We start from the raw sequence: 23,840 nt of genomic DNA on the forward strand, positions 1-23,840 counted from the left end.
CATTCTCAAGTCACTTATCACATTGTTGTTTGTTGCAATGAATGAAATACAGTCCCCATCTCCTACTTTTCTGACCAGGTCTTGGTAACAGGGAACAGTCTTGCCAAATGGTTAAATTCATTGAAAACTTTGTTGTTCTAGGACAAGGCGGCTGGTTGCATCCAAAATGTTCTAATTACAGCTCCTAACTCCTGTTCCTTGACCTTTCACGGAGTCAACAGTAAGAACTCTATCTTGTGTAGCAAAGGAGCTTTGGACCTCTGTGCCAATTTCGGACAGCCTTAACTCCGACGTCATTACGCAACTGAAACGCACATGGATGATTCTAGTCAAATCTGGGGCTACAGCCTTTTGAAAATGAACTACAAAGTGCGTGCTCTCTTCTCTCAAGACATTTTTGTCAATTACTGTGAGGTGGGCTGTGCTTATACGTCAGGTCATGCAAAGGATTGTGGGATGCCTTATAGCTCCTTAGTGCCGGTAAGGAACATCACGAGGTTCCTATGCTAAAGGAGCCATGGGAGGAAGCATACAGGCTCCTTTTCCTACCTCCTTCCTTACTGGCTGCACTATTCGGACAGCACTTATCATGGTGACCGCTGATGCACTTCTGCTTTGGCTAAACAGTCCTGACCCAACAGAGGTAATCAGATGGAGATCTGGTGTTGTTTACGCCAGAAACAAATTGGTAACTGCCACTAATTGGGATGAGTATTGGATTAAAACTCATTGCATGTAAAACACAACAATTATTCATCAAATAACTTGTTTTGTACCGTGTTTTGAAAATTTAGCAAATGTATTTATATTTAAAGTCATTCGTGATGCTACTAAGTTCTTTGAACCTACAAAATATTGGTTTTGTGGTACTTTACTGGCGACGATCCTATCACAGCACCATTGGCACAAGGATGTTTCCTTGACCTGAGGTGACTTGGGTTGAATATCACTTGGTGGGACTCGGGAGGAGTGCTGACAATAGCATGGTTTTGGGTTGAATTCCTGCTTCCACAACATGCCAACAAGTGTTCCTGGGTAGTACATTGCCCTGAAAGTTATCTACCCGTTGCAAAGGGGAAAATGTAACTCGTAGAGCAAAAGTTCTTTCAGCAGTCCCATGACTAAAAATTGTAAAAAAAAGTTCAGTCAATTATCATTTAAGTTGTCAGAACCTGCAGAATTTTTCTACAAATACTGGAGGTTTCTGTGCCTCCCACATCACTTTCAGCTTTACCGTGCAATAAATAATGCTATAAATCAGGAGTCACCAACACGGTGCCCATGGGCACCAATTAGCCCTCGAAGACCACGAGCCTGTTTTAAAAAATGGACAATCCACCAATGAGCTACATCTAATTACTTACTTATTCCATTAGCCTTCCTGTTTATTCACATGTGCTTTTATATAAATTTAAATATGACAACATCTATAACAAAGCATGAGAAATAGGTTTATTTTACATTAAGGTGAACTCTGACTCTTGTAGTTCAAAGATCAGTACTGGTAGCCCTTCGTACGACACAACAGTCGAACGAAGTAGCTCTCAGTTTCAATAAGGTTGGTGACCCCTCCTATATATGGTATATTCAGCAGTTTAGCAGCTTCATAATAAACAGGATTTCTGTACTGAATTGAATTGAAATCCTTTATTTTTCCCCAAGGGGCAATTCATTTGCAGCGGAGTCCATAAAGTGTATACACAACAAGAACAGTAGCAAGAACACCCAAAAGTGATAAAAAATCCAAAAAGAAACACGTTTACAAGATTACATTAGGACAAGCACAATTCCTGTAGAATAATTAAACAATCCAACAGGTAAATGAGCAAAAGACCTCAGGTACCGGTTTGATCTTGCTGATGGTAGACGCCACTCTTACTGAGTGGTCATGTAGTTCTGTGTCAACGTGATCTGGTGCAACACTCAAAAGCAACAACACACACAACATCCAGAAGCTGCATCTTTTTCATTGATCCCTTTGACACAATCACATTGAGGAATTGAACCCTAAAGTTGGTTAATATGAGTGAAGCTGCAACTTTTAGCTTTTTTAACCTAATATAAACCCGGTCAGCCAGCGCTCACACCATTGGCTACCAAAGCAGAACAACAGAGTGGAAATAAGAAGAAAAATGTTTTCCAATAAGTGTTTCATCAGTACATGTGCCAAATTGACACCATCCTCTTGGTTGTCACAGCGGTTTGAATCCCATTAGTTAGGATATTTTTTTATGTAAACGGTTGAATTACATTGTGATCTTTTGTCCTCGGTAGGTCCTGCGATTCCTGTGGGCGTGGACGTTCAGGTGGAGAGCTTAGACAGCATCTCAGAAGTCGACATGGTAGGACAACTTTAATCCTCAACAGTTTTTTTCCCAGATTATCAGGAATGTCTCTGGATGTTTGATGGATTTCTGGTGCTTGAATAACAGACTGATGAGAGAAGAAGTTAGAACTTCAGGACCGTTTGAGTCATGAGTCCTTGATCTCCACCACGGTCCCTCATGTCGACTCTGTCATCCCACCAGGACTTCACCATGACGCTGTACCTCAGACACTACTGGAAGGACGAGCGTCTGTCCTTCTCCAGCAGCACCAACAAGAGCATGACCTTCGATGGCCGCCTGGTGAAGAAGATCTGGGTGCCTGACGTCTTCTTCGTCCACTCCAAGAGGTCCTTCATCCACGATACGACGACGGACAACATCATGCTGCGGGTCTTTCCTGACGGACACGTCCTCTACAGTCTGAGGTCAGTGATTTCTTCCTTCAGAGGCCAGGCAGTGGATCGGCTCAACGTTTGGAGAAGTCCAGCTTCTTTTAGAACTAGTTCTATCAGACAAAAGCTAAATAATTTTATACGTCGGCATCTATAGAGGGCTTTATTTTACACACCATAATTTGCTCGTATATTTTATATTGTAAAACAGTTGTTTTAACTATTCAACTTCTCTCGTTTATAAGTGTTCCTGCCTTCATTGTCAGAGGTAAAATAAATAAATAAATAAAGGTTTGGTATTATATTAGTTTTTATGAGGTAAGGCTTCTCTTTAAGACAAATTCAGATTTTTACTTGATCAGATGAAAAAAAGAAAATCAAACTCACAATCATTTTAGATGTCTGTTATTTTGCTGCTAGTGTGTTTGTGTCACAGCCTTGACCAACCACACAACCTGATACTCTCTCCCCAAGCAGAAATATCACCTTTGTCCTGCATGAATAATTGCTTCTTATATTACAGCCAACATCATTTCAAAACTAGTTTATTGCTTTCGGGCTGTGGAGTATTTTAAATTCAAGTTCTTCTGCAGTTGTTTGATATAAAACATTTAATGTCTGTACCACACCTTTTGCAGTTTACTTCATGTCGGGATATTTCATCATTTCTTGCCGTTTTTCTGTTGATGCTTCAAACTGAAGACTTTTTTTGCTGTTTATTATCAAGGTAGAGGAAAATTTTGGTTTAAAGTAAATAAAAAAAATACATATTACAGATTCGTTCTGAGGGAATTAATAATTTCTGTTAGATCGTTGTTGTTATTGCAAAATAGCTGTAAAATTGTACTATTTAGCTGCAGGAATAAAAAAACATTGGACCTTAGTTTCTGCCAAATGCTCCGAAATGGTTCACTATGAAAAAATAAATATTTAAGAAGGAAAATCCCTTCAATAATCTCTTTTTCTGCACATAATGTCATCCAGCTCTGTAAATTTGCTTTGTTACCATAGTTTGGCAATTGTGTTCAGGGCTTTGTAGTCTGAGTTGATACCCAAACTTTACAACTTCTGATCTATAAAACAACAGTGAAAAAACACTTGTGACCCAGACCATTGATAATTCAATTAAAAAAAGGGGTATAGTAACAGCATCAACAGCCAATATAGTGCTTTTATCTTTTATTGCTTCTAATATTTACAGCATAAATGTATTACTGTATTCCAGTGTTTTATTCAATTTTTTGACAGCCTGATATTAATTTACAGCTAATTTAGTGGAAACAAAGACCCAATAATTACAATACCTTGTATACCAGTTTCTCTCATTCCTTGAACTCACCCTTGTTTAGGTCCAAGCACAAGACCAACACTAGACAGAGATCAAGTCCTGCAGCTACACAAGGAACACAGATATACACTCACCTACCCACACATACGTACACTGGGGGAGAAAAATAAAATTAAATAAAAATAAAAATTCAGCTGAAGAGTCTAATTTGCCTCTGTGTCAAGGAGCAAAGTGATGGTCTCTAGGAAAGATAGAAATGGAGTCCAGGTTTTTCTGAACTTTCAACTAGAGCCTTTAAGTGTGAATCTGAGCTTTTACAGCTTCAGGTTATGAAGAACTTCCTTTGCCCAGCGGTTGTGGGAGGAAGGTTAAGTAAAACGAGTCTTCAAGCCAATAGGGTAACGGAAGCCGGTTGTTTCAGAGAACCAGAAAGGTTTGTTTAAGGAGGGATGCCAAAAATAACCTGACAGTGGGTTAAAACACTGCACTGTTTTAAAAATATTTTCCCAGAATCCACTTCACTTAGGGCCAGCCCAAAACAATTGGACTTGAAAAGCATCACTAACATTAACGTTATTAATTTAGCATAATAATTTAGGATAGTGTTGTGTTTGTGTAATGTACTTTATATAATATTTTGCACTGGATTAGGCCATGTCAGGCACAAATTGAGGACGAATTAATTAACTTTAAGGAGCATCCAGTTGTTCCTCAACATAAATTATGCTCTTATAGTTTCTCTTTCTCTGATTTCAGGAAAACATTTCTAGATCCCACAGTTTTGGTCACGACGCTTCGTGGCAGCACGTCCCCAACTTTGACAACAATCTTTCTAAATGTTCAACGTAAACTTCATTTTGTTAGAATAAAGAATCCGTCATTAGTAAAATTAAATGTGACGATGATAGTTTAAAATCTTCAAAAGTTATAAAAGCTTTTAATACAATTTTTTTCAGCTAGGAACATTTAATTACAGATTTCCCATACAACTGGCTGCTAGATGTCGACCTCCGTTACGCCTTCATGACCCAGATAATCCATCATGATGATCCTGGATAGCAGCAAACTGGGAAAACCTCTGATTTTAAGGCAATCATGATGCTGCTCTGCTTTTTCAGCTGGATGGTGGCTACATTACCACCATGGAAGTCTTCCAGACTTTGCAGCAAAAATGTAGTGTCAGTCTAAAGGCCTCGTACCACCAATTACTGTATTGCAAATGATGACAAGATCCTGCAGAGACCTTCCCTGTTTGGCCTGCATCACAGTTTTTATCCAGTGTAAATGGGTTCAAACCACAGAGACAGTTACAGATCGAATGGAGAAGAATTTAATCCGTTAACATCCAGATTTCATGTTTTCTTAAAGAAGCAAAAATCAGACTAAGCTGTTAATGCTCTGTAACACTTCACATCTTATTTATTCATATTTGATATGTTCTGGTTCTTATCATTAGGTGTCATCAGAAGATGTTTCTGCATGAGCTGTCTCTCAGTCTTAGCTTTCTAAAAAAGAAAATCATTAAATAATCAGGAGATAGGAGCAGAACGAAGCGCTGCGACATGATTAAAACCTACTTATTCACTCGGAACTTGTTGCAGAAGCGAACTGTAACATTTCTTATAAATCTGAGCTGAGGGAGAGCAGAAGATTTCTCTTCAGCTGGTGAACTCGCTGAAGCCAACATCTGCCTCCTCTACTCTGATTGAACATTTCAGACCTGAGAGCAGCTGTGGGTGTTTTTTTGTGTGTGTGTGTGTGTGTGTGTGTGTGTGTGTGTGTGTGTGTGTGTGTGTGTGTGTGTGTGTGTGTGTGTGTGTAACTGTATCCACCCACATGAATCAGGACCGCAGCATTTATTATTTCCAAATTTAATGAATGAAAAAAAAACATGACAGATGTCACAACAAAACAGGTTTTATTTCAAAAATTTTCAAACTAAACTATCAGAGATGAGCTGCAGCCCTGAAAATGTTACCCGTTTACTCTGAACGTCAACAGCAAACAAAGCCCCTGTTTAATATTTCACCGGCATGAAACATCTGCAGGCGAGGAGGCGAGTCACGTCGAGGCTCAGACGTGTGAGGAGTTACAGCTTCAGATTCTCCCATCAGGTTTTTAACGAGCTGTGGATGTTAGCATTAACGCGCTCCAGCGGCGCTCATAGACAGTACATACTATGAGCTCATGTATAAATCATCAGAGCTGTGGTTTCTGGTGCATGCGTGGTTTTTTACACATGGAAACCAATCTTCTCTGTGGAGGAATTGAGCTGTTTGCTTTCGATGTGTGGAGGAAACAATGCTTCTTTTGCTGTGGGATCCCACGGGTATGCAGTCGCTGGTTACTTTCTCATAGGTACGCCCTTTGAATTGCTCGTTTGGCAAATCGGCCAAACACATGGCAGCAACTGCATTTAGGCGTTTTAGGCTTGGAAGATGACCTGCTGCAGCTCAAAATTAGCATCGCAGGAGGGGGTTTGAAGAGATTTTGAACCTAGGCGGCAAACTCGCTGGCCAGAGTGTTTCAGAAAGAGCAGACATGCATAATTAACCATTAGTTACAACCACGACATGCAAAATATCGTCTGAATGAAAGCCACTCCTGATTTCAGCAGGAACATTTACATGGTAAGGTCAGAATTTGTTGTAAATGGTATTAAAGCATTGACTCATCCTACCTTGGCTGCTTCAGGCTGATGGTGGTGGTGTAACGCTATAGGACAGTGGTTTACAGTTTTAAGTTCACTGTCCTGCGTGTTTTAGGTGTTTCCCTGCCTCCACACGCCTTTCATAGATAAAATGACAATGAGGAGGTCCCTGCAGCCCTTAATGGCTGCTGGGGAAGTAATGCAATCATTTGTTTCGGGTGTGCTGGAGCAGAGGCTCATCTAAGACATGTAGGGTCTCGAGAATGAGAATAGGAAACCGCTGGTGTAGGGAACCTTTTCTTGCCCTTTAATACTAATTTAGCATCGTTTAAATGCCACAATCTACCTGAGTATTGTTCCTGACCAGGCCCACCCCTTTGTGACCACATTCTGGATAATTCAGCATGTGACAAGGCTTAAATCATCTCAAACAGGTTTCTTGAGTTCCCTGGTGTCCACATTCGCCCTAATTCAACCCAACAGCGCAGCTTTGGGATGCGGTTGAACTGGAGAGTCACATCATGGATGCGCAGGCAACAAGTGTGATGTTTTCACGTTAGCATGGACTTAAATCTCCGAGGCACGTGTCAAGAACCCTGTCAAATCTTTGCCACAAAGAAGGAACGTGTCGTGTCTTGTAGGAAGGAGGACCTATAAATGCAGAGCGTAGTAGAGATTAATGTGATGTTTAATAAAACTGGAAAAATAATCTACAGCAACAGTAACATCGGGGAGACAGGACATGGAGCTCAGGCAGGGAAACAACCAGACAGGTTCCACAGTAGAAACCAGCAAAATGGACATGAACTAGGACCGCTTATATACTGGGAGGAGAGAGGGAGGGGGAAAGCAGGAGGACCGGGTGGAGTCGATCGGCTTATAAGTGGACACAGGTGACAGTGATGAAGCTGGAGAAGAGGGAGAGGGAGAATAATGGCAGGACAGATACGGAGGAACAGAAATCTAACAGGAAGAAGATAGAAGAGGAAAAATAAAGGCTACACAGCACTAAAACTGTGAAAACTGAAGACTGCCTGACCCCCAGAACATACAGGATAAATGCTAAAAAACGCCTAATACCTGGGGATCGTGATCATGTGGAGCTTTTAATGTGGATGGTGAGTACATATAATGCTGACGATGCGATGCCATTGAGGTTGGCGTCTTCGGACTGAGTTCACCGCTGGATCTGAAGTCTGAAGCACCCAGGATGAGATGAGAGTTTTAATGCTTTGTTCGGGTCGAACGAGTCTTTGCCTCTGCAGGAGCAGTTCAAACCTACCGGTACCGTGTGCTCGGGGGATGGTAGTTTAAAGATTTACAGGTTTGTCTATGATCCAACACTCATCTAGGCTTTTGCAACAACATCATGAGTGAAGATCCCAGATGCAAGAAACTGAGCGAGCTTCTGCTGACGCGTGGCTAAAATAAGGCTGAAGGATGAGTCGAGGAGCTCTGTAATCTGGAGGAGTTTGGAGTGGAGCTGCTGCTTCTCCGTATTGTAAGGAGTAAGCTGAGGTACTTCACATGATCAAAAGGCCTTCCTTTTCTGCTTTTGAAAACACGTTCCGCTGTTAGGAGTCCTTGAACAGACTGGAGGGACAATATATCCCTTCTAACCTGTGAAAACCTTGGGGAGGAGGACCCAGAGTGTCGCTGCAGAGGACTTCCCACTTAGCTGAATGAAAAGAAGGATTGATAAAAACACACCATCATCACAAAGTGCATCTAAAATTGCCTCTTAAACGCTTGTTTATCATGAAGAGGGAAACATTTAAAGCCTTTAGTAGAAGCTTGAATTTTCCAATGAGACAGAGACGTAAAGCTAAAAATAAAAATGCAGCAAGAAAAAACATAAAACTTCCTGTTTTAAACTGTGTATTTGGTTCTTTAAGGGGAGTTGGACTTTTTTCAAATCATATAATCTGTAAAGCTTTACCAAGGAACAAAAGGAAAACATTTCTCAACTCATTCACTGACTTTTTATTAGATTACAGGAAAAAAAAATAAATTACTGCCTTGCAAAACTATTCACACCCTAACAACTTTTCCACATTTTGTCATCTTACAGCCACAAACTGTAGTTTGGGATCCCGGAATTTAACAGTTTTTTTTTCTCCACAACAAAATCTAAAAGTGCGGCGTGCTTTTGCATTTAGCCCCAATGTGTCCATACATTGTAGAGCCGCCATTTGCTGCAGTTACAGCTGCAAGGTGTTTTGTGGCGTGGCACGAGCACCATAGCAAATTCGAGTCTAACATTTTCCATTCTCCATGTCAAAATCTCTTAAACTCATTTTAACTAGATAGAGAGCATCTATGAACCTGTTGGAGTTATGTATGGATCATTCTTAAACTGAATATAATCCGTATTGTAGTTCTGGCTGTATGTTTGGGGTAATTTTCCTGCTGAAGGGACAGTTTTCCTGCCTAGATTCAAACCTTTAGAGTACGTGTCAAACCCCAGGGGCTGAATCAGGCCCATCAACGTAATTTATCCGGCCCTCAAGAGCCAAAAATGTCATAAAGTAGGCATATTTCCATTTAACTTGTATAAAGTGACTAAAAGTGTGTCTTGTAGCAAATGCTGATTTTTTTTCCTGTGTAGTAACAGTATCCTGTCACTAGATGTCAGTTTTCCCACAACACATTAAAACAACCCAGAAATGTCCAAAAAGATAAAAAGTGATGCAGACTGATACGTTTAAAGTGTAACTCACCCCATTATCAACTTATTTTACAGATAAACTATACAAACTGAGCCTAAGGATGCCACTTATAAGTAATTGTGCATTTATAATTTTGTTTATGTGAACTGAAATGAAACTACAAAAACAAAAGTATCATCTATACATGTGCAATCGACTCTTTTAATGACATCATGATGCCAAAGTGGCCAGTATAGAAATGAGTTTGACATCCCTGCTTTAGAGCATGTTTCCTTGCAGAGTGGTATTATTGTCTTATTTTTATTAACTTTGTCCATCAGGATGCTGCGACCACCATGTTTCACCATGGAGATCGGTGTGTTCAGAGTGATGGGCAGTGCTAGTTTTTGCCCTCTCATAGTGTTTTGGATTTATGGCAAAAAAGTTCAGTTATGATCTCAACGGACCGATGCATCTTTTACGGCATGTTTGGTATATCCTCTCCGTGGTTTTGGGCAATCTGCAAACAGGACTTCCCAAGTCTTTCTTTAAAAAAAAAGTTTTTTTGTTTTCACAGTTCCATCAAATCCAGGTTTGTGGAGAGCAAGACTCCTGTGCCATGAATCTACATAGCTTCCCCAGAGTTAGTATGGACCTCTTTGTAGGTCTGCCCTACTCTTTACATTTTTAAATGATGGATTCACACAGTATGATCTTTTGAGATATTTAAAGTTTGGGAGTTTGTCCACAATCTAGTCCCTGACCCGTCTGCTGTGTTCCTTAGTCCTCAGGATGCTGTTTGTTCATCAATGTTCTCTAAGAAACGTGCTAGTTCTCCATGGATGAACAACCATTTCTCAGTGTGAAATAGCAAGGAAGACATATTTCAGTATCTGCAGATCCTAATGTAAAATTATTCAGAAATCCTGAGCTAATCAGTGTGCAGAAAGCTCCTCAGGCAGCCCTGCTGGTGGTATTTTCATTCAGCGGGTCTTCTGGAAAACGTCCAGAAAGGAAATGGGAAGCTGTATTCCACATAGTAGTAAGCCTTGCATGGACTCACACTTTTCTGGACAGAAACTCATCTCAGACAGAGATAAAGGCAGAAGACTTCTGTGGAGAGGTGTTTCAGCTCAACCGCTTTTTACTGCTGTCTGAACATTTATGGTCACTTTGAAAGAAGTGCCTTTATAGAGGGTTTCCTTAGTTCCTGTTGTTTTATGGTTTTAATTGTTGTCATTGCCTATCAAAGTTACGGTACATAACTTCCTTTTTTTTCGTCCCGAACGACATAGGATGTGATGTGATAGCCTAGGAAATGCCTGCAGGTATACATACAAGTATGTATGTATACCTAATCTTTATAATAATTATATAATCTTTCACTACTGTGAAAGATTATATAATAATCTTTCACAGTAGTGAAAGATTTTTTTTTTTTTGTAGCCTACCAAGTGAGAAAAAGAAGCCCCAGTCATCAAACAGGCCATCATAAGATCTGTTTGTTTCTTCCACATCTCACTGAATGCTAAAAGCTATTTTGGACTAGCTGCTAAATATCCATCCATCCATTTTCTAACATGTTTATCCCTTGTGGGGTTATGAGGGGTGCTGGTGCCTACCTCCACCTGTCAATGGGCGAGAGGCAGGGTACACCCTGGACAGGTCGGCAGCCTATCGCAGGGTAACACAGAGACAGACAGGACAAACCACCATCCAAGCACACACCTATAAGGAGAATTTAGAGAGGCCAATTAATCTAACAGTCTTGTTTTTGGACTGTGGGAGGAAGCCGGAGTACCTGGAGAGTCCACGCATGCACAGGGAGAACATGCAAACTACATGCAGAAAGACCCAGGACAAGGGTAGCTGCTAAATATATTCTAGATATTTGTCATAAACAGCTTTTTGTACGAAGCTGTTGTGTGAACACAATGCAAAAGCACAAATTGTTCTACTTTATGTAAGCATGCAAATTATTTTCAGTTCACCAAGAGGTGCCTTTTCAGAATAAAAGCCTGTCTAATAAATTTATCTACACTGCAAAAAGGGAACTAAAAGTAAGTGAAATTTTCTTGAAATCAGTGTATTTTTTCCTTGATTTGGGGAGCTAAATAAAACAATATGCCAATGGAATAAGATTTTTGCACTTAAAATAGGAACAATTCATCTCCATCATATTTCAAGTGCAGGATGTCTAATTATCTTATTTTAGGGGTAAAAATACTCATGCCATTGGCAAATGGTCTTATTTAGCTCTTCAAATCAAGGGAAAATATAGTAATCTCAAGAAATTCTTACTTACTTTTAGTTCCCTTGTTGCAGTGTAGAGAAGACCATCAGTGCTTATCCCAGACGGACCTCAATGGGCAGAACGATGGAGGTTGACTGATCCGTCTCCTGCTTGATCTGTTTGGAGACTCTGTTAGGAGTTTCCATCTCCTGTCCTGCATCTGCTCCACGACCCTCATTAGGCTGCTTGCTGAAGTTTCTACAGACAATAACTCAGTCAGACATCTGCTTCAAGTTCAGCAGAAGAAAGGAGTCAGTTTTCAGCTTCTCAGTTGCCATCATAACAGTTGCCAAGGGAACGGATCCACAGGTGAACGACCTGCGAGGAGCTGAGGCGTTTGACTGATCTGTGGGGGAAACTGAGCTGCGGAGGGAAGCTCTGAAGACGAGGATGGTTTCCACGACTCCAGCTTCAGCTCCTCCAGCGGGCCGGGCCTCAGAGGCGCCTCGTCTCCACCGTTTCTGATCCATTTACGGCCTCCGGTTTCCCCGCTGCGCATCGGCAAATCTGTCCCAGTTTCGCTCTGACTGGATTGGGTCCCGACAGGCGTCAGAAATCAGATGAGTTAATGATCAATAAATGGCAACGTGTTGAGCTTAGTGTGTTTGCAGTCTGCAGAGGAAATCTGCTCGATGTTTACTTCACCCTGTCAGGGTTTAACTTCAGAGGAACGAGCCACAGGACTCCATCTGAGAGTCCGTTAACCGTCATTCTGCCTGAATGCTGCTGCTGAGAGTTTTATTAACTCAGCTTGTCTCCAGCTGAGATGGAACTGCTGCATGGCGATTGACTCGGGCAAAGCGCCTCCTATGGGACGATGGGAGTTTTGCATCAAGGAATTAAAAGACCATGAAATATTAATAAAAACTGTTATTTGTGCCTTTGTTTCGCGTCATTTTTATATCTGTTCTCGTCTCTTCCGTTTCTGTGGAATTGGTAGACATCAGTGCTTTGCAACAGTGTTCTTAGCTGTTGAATGTTTTCACATTTTGTCAGGTTTTAAACACAAACTTCTACATTTTATCACATAAAATCCTAGCAGTCTGTGATAGGCCAAACCAAAGTTGCACATAATTGTGAATTAGAAGGAGAGTAATATTTGCCTTTAATAATAATAATAATAATAATAATAATAATAATAATAATAATAATAATAATAATAATAATAATAATAATAATATTCATAATCATAATCATAATCATAATAATGCGGCCTGATATTGTGCAGTCCTCAGCTGCAATTCAATTGGCTAGCACAGGTTTATTTTTTTATTTTATTTACCATTTTTATTTCATTCAAAGTGTTCAAAAAATTATTAAAAATAAAAACAAATATTCTAAAGTCCTGAATGAAGGGAAGCAGAAAGAAGAAGAATCTGATGGTATCTGCCCCCTTTACCTAAAGCACTATATTTACGAAGAACTTAAATTACAAAATCATCTACACAGTAAGCATCAAAATATACATAATACAAACAAATGATAATCAAATTAAATATCGGTCCTCCAAAACTAGGTTGATTTTCTGTATATTCATAGAACATAAAATTTTAAATGACTATTAATAATCAGGCATTAATGACATATTCAGTCAGCATAGCAGCTTTTATTGTCCTTTTAAATGTGAATATGGATTGATTCTTTGGCTTCTTTGTTCAGATTATTCCATAAACTGATTCATTTAACAGAAACACAGCGCTCTGTCAGTTTAGCTCTTAAGTTATTTTTTAAATATCTCAGTTCCTTTTAAGTTAGAACTGCTTTCTCTTATTCTAAATATTTTTTGAATGTTTATTGGTAATGTGTTTTTTGTGCTTTAAATGTTGTTTGTAAAATACTATAGCCTACTAATTCATTAAACTTCAACAATTTTTAAGTGAAGCAATTGTGAATTTGTTGCCTCTCAATGGTGTTTTCAAGTTATTATTCTCACAACTCTTTTTTGTAAAATGAAAATTGATTTTCACAGCATTTTACTGTGATTGGCTGCTCGTATAAAGCGGTCGTATTTGGCAAAACGACATACATAAAATGGAGAATAAAGGTTGAGAAAACCGAACTGGACGGAGGAGCATCGCTCCTTCCATTAAAACACTATTAGGCTCGCTAGAAGTCCTCTTCACTACTCCTGGCATTTTTTTTCAGAGCTCCTTTAGGGACTATAGTCCCAATTTCCCAAGTTCAAGGATTTTCCCAAAAATGACGTCACAAAGAGCTACTTTTAGTTATGGATTCTTTGTGAATACTACCCATGGTCTTTATGGGAGGGTGGCAAGAAACATTAGTAATAAAGATATTGCTGAAAGAAACACTTAAGTAGTCCTGTTTGCAGTTTGCCACAAACCATGTAGGGGACACAGCCGACACTGAAGAAGGCGCTCTGACCCTGAACCTGCAAGAGGATGAAAAAGGTTTGAGACTGAAGCCGACGTTCATCTTTCAACAGAAGAACAACAGCAACGGCTACAATAAAAAGGTTTAGAACGACACGTGTTCATGCATTAAAATGGACCAGTCACAGTACAGACCAAAACTGAACTGGAAATCTGTGGCAAGACTTAGAAATTGACTTCATAGACACTCGCCATTCTATTCAACTGAGTTTGAGCTGTTTTGCAAGAAAGAACGGGCAAAAATCTCAGTCTTTAGCTGTACAATGCTGGTAGAGACATACCGCAAAAGACCTGCAGCTGCAGCAAAAGGTGGTTCTGCAAAGTGTTGGCTCCAGAGGACTGAATACCAGTGCGCTTTATGCTGGATTATCACATATTATCATAATAAACTTGAAATGTATAGCTGGTATATGACCAAATATATAAAATAACTTCAAAGGGAATATGTTTTTTAATACAACTATATATTCTGAAGTTTGCATCCTAAGACAAAGTTTCTTAGTGACTTCTTCTCCTTGTTTTTGTGTCCGAACAGAGTGACTGTGACGGCTGCCTGTAACATGGACTTCAGCCGCTTCCCTCTGGACTCCCAGACCTGCTCACTGGAGCTGGAGAGCTGTGAGTAAACAGGCTGAGTTTCTGTCTATCTGGGGATGAAACACGACTGAAATATTCAGAACGCAATGATGATGCGAGGATGCCGCTGCGGAGGGAGAACGTCCTTCATTTTAAGATCAACAACTGACAGTTAAAAACCTGCTATGGGGCTTTTGTGTCAAACTCAGTGGGGGGCCAAAAAAATAAAAAAACAAGGTCTTCCAAGACCATGAGGTGAAAACAAGACAACCTCTGAATAAAAAGCTTCATTTATTCGAAAAGGGAAATTTGCATTTTAAGATATGCACGTGGAAACAGTTCTCCCCATTAAAAACAAGAGAAATTAACATAATTATTTCCCACTCCACGCTCTCAAATCCTGCAAAAAAAATCAAACATTAGTCACATTTTGCACAATAAAGGCATTGTTTTTGTATATTACAATTACTAGAAGCATTTTGGTGAAATGCTAGTGGAGGCATAAATAATAAAACCATTGAGCTTTGAATCGCTCACCTGCTAGCTGCCGCCGAAACGATGGAGATGATTGAGAGGTGGAGACGGTTTGTTTGTGGAAGGAGAAACTAGTTTCGTTTTGACATCACAGGTGTAGAAGACGTAGGGGCCCTGCAGATGCTACATTGCCCGGTCTCTAAAGTGCTGCTTTAACAAAAGTCTTTTATTTGCAAACCTTATCCAATTTTATTTTTCCAACCTAAAGTTTCACACAAGTTTTGCTTTGGGTAAAATGTCAAAGTCAACCCAAATCATACTTTATTCCTTCTAATGAGGCCATTAATTAACTTTCATCCGATGTCGTTTTGCCACGATCTAACAAGGGGAGCTGCTCTAAACCCTTCTGCTCTGAAGCAATACCCTCACCACACAGGGGATGTGTGCATGCACAGACCCCTGCGTGTGCACATCCTCACTGATGTCTATTGTAACAACTACGCTCATATTTTGTGCCTTATGGCCCCTTTTTGAAATATTTGAGCACCTGCCTCTTGGCACATCGCTGATTATGGCTTCAGGGAGGCAATGATGGGTTTTCTCCGCACTGGGGGATTTTGCTCTTGGCCCATCAACCAACACAACGCCCACAAATTCCAGCAGTTTTGGCATCCTTCTCATCGCTATATATAGAAGAGCCGACAGAACCCGCATTACTGTCTGGAGGCTTCCAATTAGGAAGAAATCTGTTCATAGACATTTCTACCTGCGTTTCCAAATATCATGAAAATGTGCCATGACTGTCATTGTACGGCGTAAAGCTGTGTGACACTACAGCTTTGTTTGGCTCTCTGAAGCGGTGCACTTTTCACCCATGTTGCACACACACACACCTCTTTGGTGACTCTGGAGGTTAACACCTGCTATAATGTGAAAAAGTTTCACCCCCCCCCCCCCCCCTTGTTTTTGCTTCTTTTTTTATCAAACCTAAATATTTCAGGTCATCAAACTAATTTTAAAATCAGACAAAGATAATCATTTTCCAGCAGATATTATTTATTAAAGAATAAAAGTGAAACTAAACCAACCTGGAAACTACTCCCATCAAGCATTTGTGAGAACTGGCAAAAACCGGGGACATTTGGACCTACTTTTCTTTTGAGAATTTCTTTAAATCAGCACAACTGGAGCTTGTTTCAGTTCACAGCGCTTCATCCAAATTAGATATATCTCTGGACTTTAACTAGACCACTTCAAGGTCTATTTATTTAAGTCATTGTCCTTGCTACATAAACCAGTTGTGAAGAAATCCAGCATCACAAACCAATAGCCAGGCATTCTGCTTCAGGATTTTCTGGTAGACAACAGATTTCATTGCAGGTCGTCCAGGCCCTGAGGGCTGAAAAAGGTCCAGACCTTTGCACTACTTTCACCATGTTCTTTTTCTGAAACGCTGGGTTAGTTTTACATCAGATGTAGCAGGACACACACATTCCAAAAAGCTCTACTTTTGTCCCGTCAGTCCTCAAAATATTTTGCCAGAAGTCTGATGAGGAACATCAGGATGTTCTTTGGAGATGGAAGACGAGCCTTTCTGTTGTTTTTGGTCTTTAAATCTCATGGATGTCATTTTTGCCTAGTCCATTTCTTATTGCTGATTCACAATTTAGTCTGAGGTAGTTGAGGCCGGCAGTGTTTTAGATGTTCTTCTAGGTTTTTATGGATGAGTCGTCAATCTTCTCTGCAAATAATTTTGGTAGGTCAGTCCCTCCTGGGGAGGTCCTCCTCTTCTTCATGTTCTCTCCATTTGTGGATACTGACTCAATTGTAGTCCGCTTGAGTCCAAAAAGGAATAGAAATAGAAATAGAAACTTTTGCAGACTATTAGAAGTCAAAAACTTTGTGTAATCTTTTCAAATGTTTCTTTAGTTTGCAGAGGTGGGTAATAACTAGTCACATTTACTTAGTTACACTTACTTCATTAACATTTTGAGCAAAATGTACTTTTGGGTGTAGTTTTACTGCACTCTACTTTTTACTTTTACATGAGTCATATTATTACTCAAGCATTGCTACTTTTACTTGGGTAAAATTTGTGGCTACTCTACCTACTGCCAGTAATTTCTTGAATAAAGAACATACTTGTTTTAATTAAAAATGCACCAGAGAGTTAAAAACCCAGAGTTTATGTTACAGTGATAATTCTTATTTGCACACAAGCTTTGTTATTGTAATGTTATTTTCTATCTGCTGAGCTCATTGAGCCATTTGGAGGTCAAATAAACGCACAGTAAACAGTAGATAGTCATTGGGAGTACTTTGCACTTTTCTAACATACAGTGACTGCTATAAGTATTGCTTTCAAGTTTAATGTTGTAAAGAAATTATTTAGAAAAGTGTTTATTTTGTCTTTAGTGCATCTTTGGTCTTTAAAATACCAGAATTTGCACGTAACCTTATATTTTTGTCTGTCCGATTACATAAATTTTAATTATTGAGTCGTCAGCTATTATGATTAGTTACTCAGTACTTGAGTAGCCGTCTTACTGAATCATTTCTTTTTTCTTACTTGAGTAATTTTCTAGACGACAACTTTTAAGTTTTGCTTGAGTAAAAATATGTTGAAGTAGTGCTGCTCTTACTTGAGTAATTTTTTCGGCTACTCTACCCACCTCTGTTAGTTTGGGACCAGCTATGTTGCTTTTTGAGATCTTGTTGATTTTTTTGTTGATATTACGGGTCTGAGCTCAGGTTTTGAAAAACACGCGCTTCGTCAAAGTCAATTAATGATTCCAACATGGGGGCAATCACTTTTTCACTCTAGGTCTGGTCGGATTAGATAGCTTCTTTTGTCAGTAGATGAAACCAATAATTTAAAACAATACCCTTTTTGTTCCTTGTCTGACATTGAAATTTGTCTGATTATGCAAACAGGCAAAAACAGAAATAATCTGTGACATGGCCTTCTTTTTTACCTCTGGGGGAACCAAATCATGAGACACAGCATGCATGGAAAAACAACAAAAATCCAGGGTCATTATGCACATTAATGTCAAATTTTGAGCCTAAAATCTAACTAACAAAATCCTAAAATTTAAGTGTGGATAAATGAAACTAACTAGGATGAGGTAACACAAAAACAGGAGATAATTTGCCAGAGGTTCCTCTACAGATTGAGTGCAGGACAGTTCTGGAAATGACCCATCCCACCTTTGCTTTAGTCTTTCATGCTTCAGAGCAACGTTGAGGTCGCTGGAAGCAGGATAGAGTGATGACATGAAGAATTTTAAACTAAAGAACAAGACAGACTCAACTTAGAAAACGACACAGGAAGCACAACTGTGTAATTCAACAAGACGTAAAAGAAAGAGCGACTATATACTGGGAAGAGCGATTCCTGCAGAGGCAACAGATGCTTAACCGAATGTGGAACAGCTGCGGTGGAGCATTAACGGAGCGCTGGTATACAATTACTCAACTGAGCATGCCTAAACATATCTAAGGAAGCCTAGCTAATTGCAACAAGTCGTTGCCTTTGAAGGAATTCCTCCCCTATTAGCAAGCATGTGCCAACCACTTCCCTTTAACAAAAAAAAAAAAAAAAAAAAGAATAGCAGAAGCAGAACTTTAGTCTGAAGACAACATTTCTCTGTTGGGAACACATGGAACATAATGATCTCCAAGATGCTTGATAAGTTAGAGTTTTATATGCAAGAATAGGAATTTTAAATAGCATTCTCCATTTACTGGGAGTTCATAAAGAGGATCCAGTAAAGAGAATCTAAGATCACAGTTTAGTATTTCGAAAAAAGAACGTCTGTTTTCTCAAACGAAGCTGTGATACTTGATCAAAACCTGCATTTGGTGCTTTGATGTGGAGCGACTTGGCTAATGCCTTCCTGTGCAGAGATCCTCAGCAGAGTGAGATATGTGTGTACTGAATACTTTTTTGTAGCCTTACATGCCAAGTCGGATGTTTTTATTTATAGAAAATAAGGATAATTCCTAAAAGTATCCTTATTTTTAGGAATGCAAATGTTTAAAGTGAACTGTTTTTGGAACATTACAGCAACTTAACTGTGTGCTGAAGACGAAACTTGAGGGTGATTTAAACATTTCAGTCAAAGTTAAATAGTAACAAAAAACATAGGCACAATCAAAACATTTATGTAGAGCAGGTAATATTGATGAAACGCCTGGTGAATTTTAAGTTATCAGTATAATTCTTATTTCACAAAAAGGACATTAATTTTCATTTTGCAATGTGTCATGGTTTTTAGGTGGTTGGCCCACATGCAGAACACAGTCAGGAGACAAAAAGCAGTTAAAGGTGTTTATTGAAACTCAGGGGTAAACAGAGATATTATGCTCATAGAATGAGCAGCCGAATGATCGAGACGTCGGAATCGGAACACTGTGGGAAGAAAGGAAGAGATTAAACGTGGGCAAGTGCGGGAATCTAGATCTGTGGCGTGATGCTTACCGCCAGGTATGATTAACCTATCTGGAGGGAGTGGAGTGGAAGAACGGACTCAGTAAAGCTCCTTCTCTTGGAAGAACTAGGTGACCGAGTTACAGGTAAGTCAGCAGGAGGAACAAAGGCAGGGAGCCTGAGCAGCACCACAGCAGAAAGCAGGGAACGGAAAGCAGCCAAAGGAACCAGGGTGAATTCAGGAAGGGGGAATTCTGGTCCGCCTCGGTAAGACCTACGGGGCTCGAGAGGAATGCCAGAGCAAAATCTGAGCGGAAGGATTCAGGAACTTGGCTTGAGACTTCAGCACTCGGAGGAACGGCCGATGAGTAATCCAGAGCACAGAGTGAACTACGAGGAGACAATACACTTGAGTTAGTACCGTGAACAGGAAACATGAATCATGCAGGAACGTGAGACTGTCGCGTGACAGTGGCCACAAAGCGTACCACAACGGTTTAACACTCCGCCGTCCTCCAGCTGACTGCGCCCTGGTTTTAAGCTCCAAGTCAGAGCTGCCCAAACAAGCTGCAGGTGCGCACCACGGCCACCTGTCAACTACGATTACCTGTGATAGGAAAAGAGAAGAGAGCAGGCAGCGCAGCCTACTGAATCTTGACACGTGTGTTAAATTTATCATATACATGCTTTTACAAGTATTACAGGCGGATTTAAAAAGGTTTGTAAAAACAACAACTTAATTATAATAATTCAGGGCTATTTTCACTTGCGCTAACAAAATCCACTTCTTTATGCATGCATTAACATTACAGCCCATGTCTGGTTCAGGCAGCAAATAGTATATGTTTATGTAACTATATATAATTTATTACTATGTGACTTTATAATATAAATGTATATACAAATAAGCTAAGAGAGTCAGGGGATAGAACAACTTCAAACAAACCGAAAAATCTAATTAAAGCAGTAAATGATAATGAATTTGGATATTTATTGTTATAAATATTATTAATGCTAAATAAATACACTTCATTTGATAAGGCATGAAAAATAATGGAAATTGTACAAGTTTAATTTAAAACATATTATTCCATAAGAGGACTTACTCTCAAAAATTAAGATTACAAACAAACTGCAGCGAGACAGGGACAATTTATTGACTAACGAGTTTAAGCAAATTTAAATCACTGCAGAAATCAGATCTGGTCCTTTAAACATGACCTTCAAGAGTTGCTGCAGTAGACCTTCGGACCGGTGATATGGGAGTGAATCACTGGTTATTGTTTTATATGGTTCCATAAATCTGAATTTAATAGAATTACTCCATGAATCATCCCATAAGGCTAATTAATTATGCAAATCTGTACATATTAGCTTTACATGAAAATAATTTTTTCACATTTGTGTCTCTGTGCAAGAACACAGCTTTGTAGTTATAAACAATGATTAAGCGGAAGCACAGGGTGGATCTGTCAAACTGAAGCAGATCTACGGCTCTTCATGTCCTCTGAACAGGTACAAATGTAGAGTTTAGTCACGTTAAAGAAAACAACAGCGAAATAAACTCTTCATCTCTTAGTGTTTATTTCCAGCAGGTAGACTGATAGATGGAGGAAGGTGGTAGATACCTTCGCACCTGAAAACTGAACACGAGGCACAAACTTTCTGAGTTTCATGTCTTTATTTCTGAGACATCAAACACTTTCCAGCAGCCACCAGGGGCCGTTTTACCGAGGACCCATGTTCTCCCCTCCCCCAGTCTTGAGCTCTTCGCAGCTTCAAAACATCAACAGAAGTTGGAAAGCTGTAAAATTAGCAGAAGCAGAGATAAAAGCCCAAATTCGCAGAGCGTCTGCAGCAGCTGGAGTTCAGAGCAGCTCACAGCGGGAGGCACACTCTCACACTCCTAATGAGTTCCAGAGCAGAGAAGAAGAAGATGGCTGCGGGAGCATGTTTATTACTAACAAACAAGCTTTAGAGAACATCACTGCCACTGCGGCGAGCCGCTGGAGACCCTGCAGTTCGTCTCTGCTGGACCTACAACATGTATCAAGCAATGGCCTGCAGGGTGTTGGGCTGAAGGCCGGAGCTGTTCCTGACATCTCAGTGGGTCTCTAAGAGTCTGAACCATGAGGATCAGACCGTACAGCGCTCCGCCCATGTCATCACATCGTGTTAAGCTGTCAGAGACATCCGAGACCAAACAGCTCCATGTTCGTGTAGACTGGACAGCCAAAGTTACGTAATGCTCAGCAGGTGGTAGATGATTTATAATCAGATCATTCCTCAGCTTTCACCAGCTCCATTATTCTCTGGGTTCTACCGTCTTCAGTCTTAAAAGTTCAAGCTCATTCGGTCCCTCCTTTGATTGGATCTGTAAGCAGCTGCCAATAAAAGATTGAGAGGATGTGCATTTTGGCTACAAGAAGGACGTTTAGTGAAACGTTTGGTTGTGTTTTTTTTTTCTCGGTTAAAGTGAAAAGCGCAAAGACGAAACCTGAGACGCTTTGCACAGAGTGCATACAAAAACGAAATTTCGTTGCATACAGCTTACGACAATTGAAATAAAATAACATTACAATATAAAGTGTAGCAGTGATAAGAATGTAACAGTTTAGGAGAAAAAACGTCTTCAAAAAAGTGTGCAGAAGAATGTTCAACCATGTTTATAGTGCAAAGATATAGAATGGTGCAAAAAGGCATTAATTTGAAAAGTTCAATGTTGGCAGTGCAAAATAATAATGGTGCAAAAATGCAGTAAACAGTGTACTTTTAAATTTAAATTGATTATAAAAGTTCAGCAGTGCAAAATAATTCTTACCACCAGCTTTCATCAAATTGTTATTTTTGTATGTTCAAACAAAGATCTATGATGACACTTTTAAACATGCAGAATAATGAAAAGAAAAACATAATTTAAAGGTGTAAAAACTGAGAAAAAATGTAATAAAGGGGAATAAAAATACATGTATAAATTTGTAGGGCGACTGTGGCTCAATAGGTTGAGTTGTCGCCAATTATGGAAGATTGTGTGTTCAACTGTCACATGTTGATGTGCTCCTGGGCAAGGCACTTTACTCCAAGTTACGTATCGGTGTATGAATGTGTGCATGTTAGTGAGTGTGACTGGGTAACTGTGGCTATGGTGTGAAGCTCTTTGAGTGGTCAGTATGACTGGAAATGCTCTATACAAGTTCAGTCCATTAACCATTTATAAGAATATATACAGTACCCCCTGGCTTTAAAGGGAGGGGAGAGAAGAGAGGCAAAGAACTCCAAAACACAGGAGAGTCGAACAGTTTGGAAACAATTCAGAATAAGTAGAAGAAGCCACTCATAAACAATAGATTAAGTCGTTTTCGACTGGATGTTGTGTTTTCTGACCCAACGCGCAGCCATGACTGGTTCTGATTCAGAGTCTTTACAGCAGGGAGCCTCTGTCCTCTCTAACCGGTGTTTGCACAAGAAACTTCTTCTGTTTTCAGAGCAAAAGTCTACAAATCAAAAAAATAACTACAAACTGTAGAGTCCAAGAAATGATAACAAACAAAACTCTAAATTTCAGCTACTGTTTGTTTTTCTTTTCCTGACAGTTTTTTTATTTCTATCTGATCTGTCGCTCCTTTGTTTCTGCCTAATGTAGGTAAGGAAATAATGTTCTGTTTTCCAGACGCGTATACGGACGAGGACCTGATGCTGTACTGGAAGAGCGGCGACGAGTCTCTGAGCACCGACGACAGGATCTCCTTGTCCCAGTTCCTCATCCAGAAGTTCCACACCACGTCCCGTCTGGCCTTCTACAGCAGCACGGGTAGGGATCTAATTATCACCTCCGCTGGATCCCCCCGCGGCAGCTCCGTCCTGGGAGGAATCACATAGAAATGACTTTTATCACATTCTCCCTACATGTTTAATCTTGAAACTAGAACAGCCAGAGCTGGTAATTTTTTTATTGCCTGCTGTGAAAGTGTCTGAACAGCGACAGGGATGGAATTAAAGAGATGGATTTCATTCCCTCTGCAAAGTTTAATGTAATTAAATCAACTATAAAACTTGCATGTGTGCAAAATCTAGTTTGAAAATCCACATACTTTGTTGCAGAACCTTTTTGCTTTTCCTGTGTTCACCTCAGTTGGTTTCCCTTCATGTTGGGCTTTATTTCTCATCCTAGCTGTGTTCTGCTGATCCTTGTTTTCCCTTTGTCGGATCATGCTGTTTGCAGTGACTCCCTCCTCGTATGTCTTCGTTTTAAATTTCTGTTTGGACTCCTGCCCAGCAGCATCTTCACTTATTAAAGTTGTTATTTTGGCTTCACCTCTCTGTTGTGGACTTTTCTACCACTCTGAGTCCCACAGCAGGACGGGTTC

General features: G+C 39.9%; 1 protein-coding gene across 2 annotated transcripts in view; it reads left to right on the plus strand.

Annotated features, from left to right (window-relative positions):
• gabrr2a (gamma-aminobutyric acid type A receptor subunit rho2a) overlaps positions 1-23,840 on the plus strand; it is a 53,640-nt gene that overhangs the window by 26,900 nt on the left and 2,900 nt on the right. For both annotated transcript variants that reach the window (XM_012854255.3, XM_021311553.2), the window contains 4 exons: positions 2,275-2,342; positions 2,529-2,752; positions 14,527-14,609; positions 23,144-23,284. In XM_012854255.3, coding sequence (XP_012709709.1) covers positions 2,275-2,342; positions 2,529-2,752; positions 14,527-14,609; positions 23,144-23,284 — 516 coding nt within the window. The remainder of the gene's footprint in view (positions 1-2,274; positions 2,343-2,528; positions 2,753-14,526; positions 14,610-23,143; positions 23,285-23,840) is intronic.

Source organism: Fundulus heteroclitus, chromosome 19 (genome assembly GCF_011125445.2).
Source record: "Fundulus heteroclitus isolate FHET01 chromosome 19, MU-UCD_Fhet_4.1, whole genome shotgun sequence".
Classification (NCBI taxonomy): Eukaryota; Metazoa; Chordata; class Actinopteri; order Cyprinodontiformes; family Fundulidae; genus Fundulus; species Fundulus heteroclitus.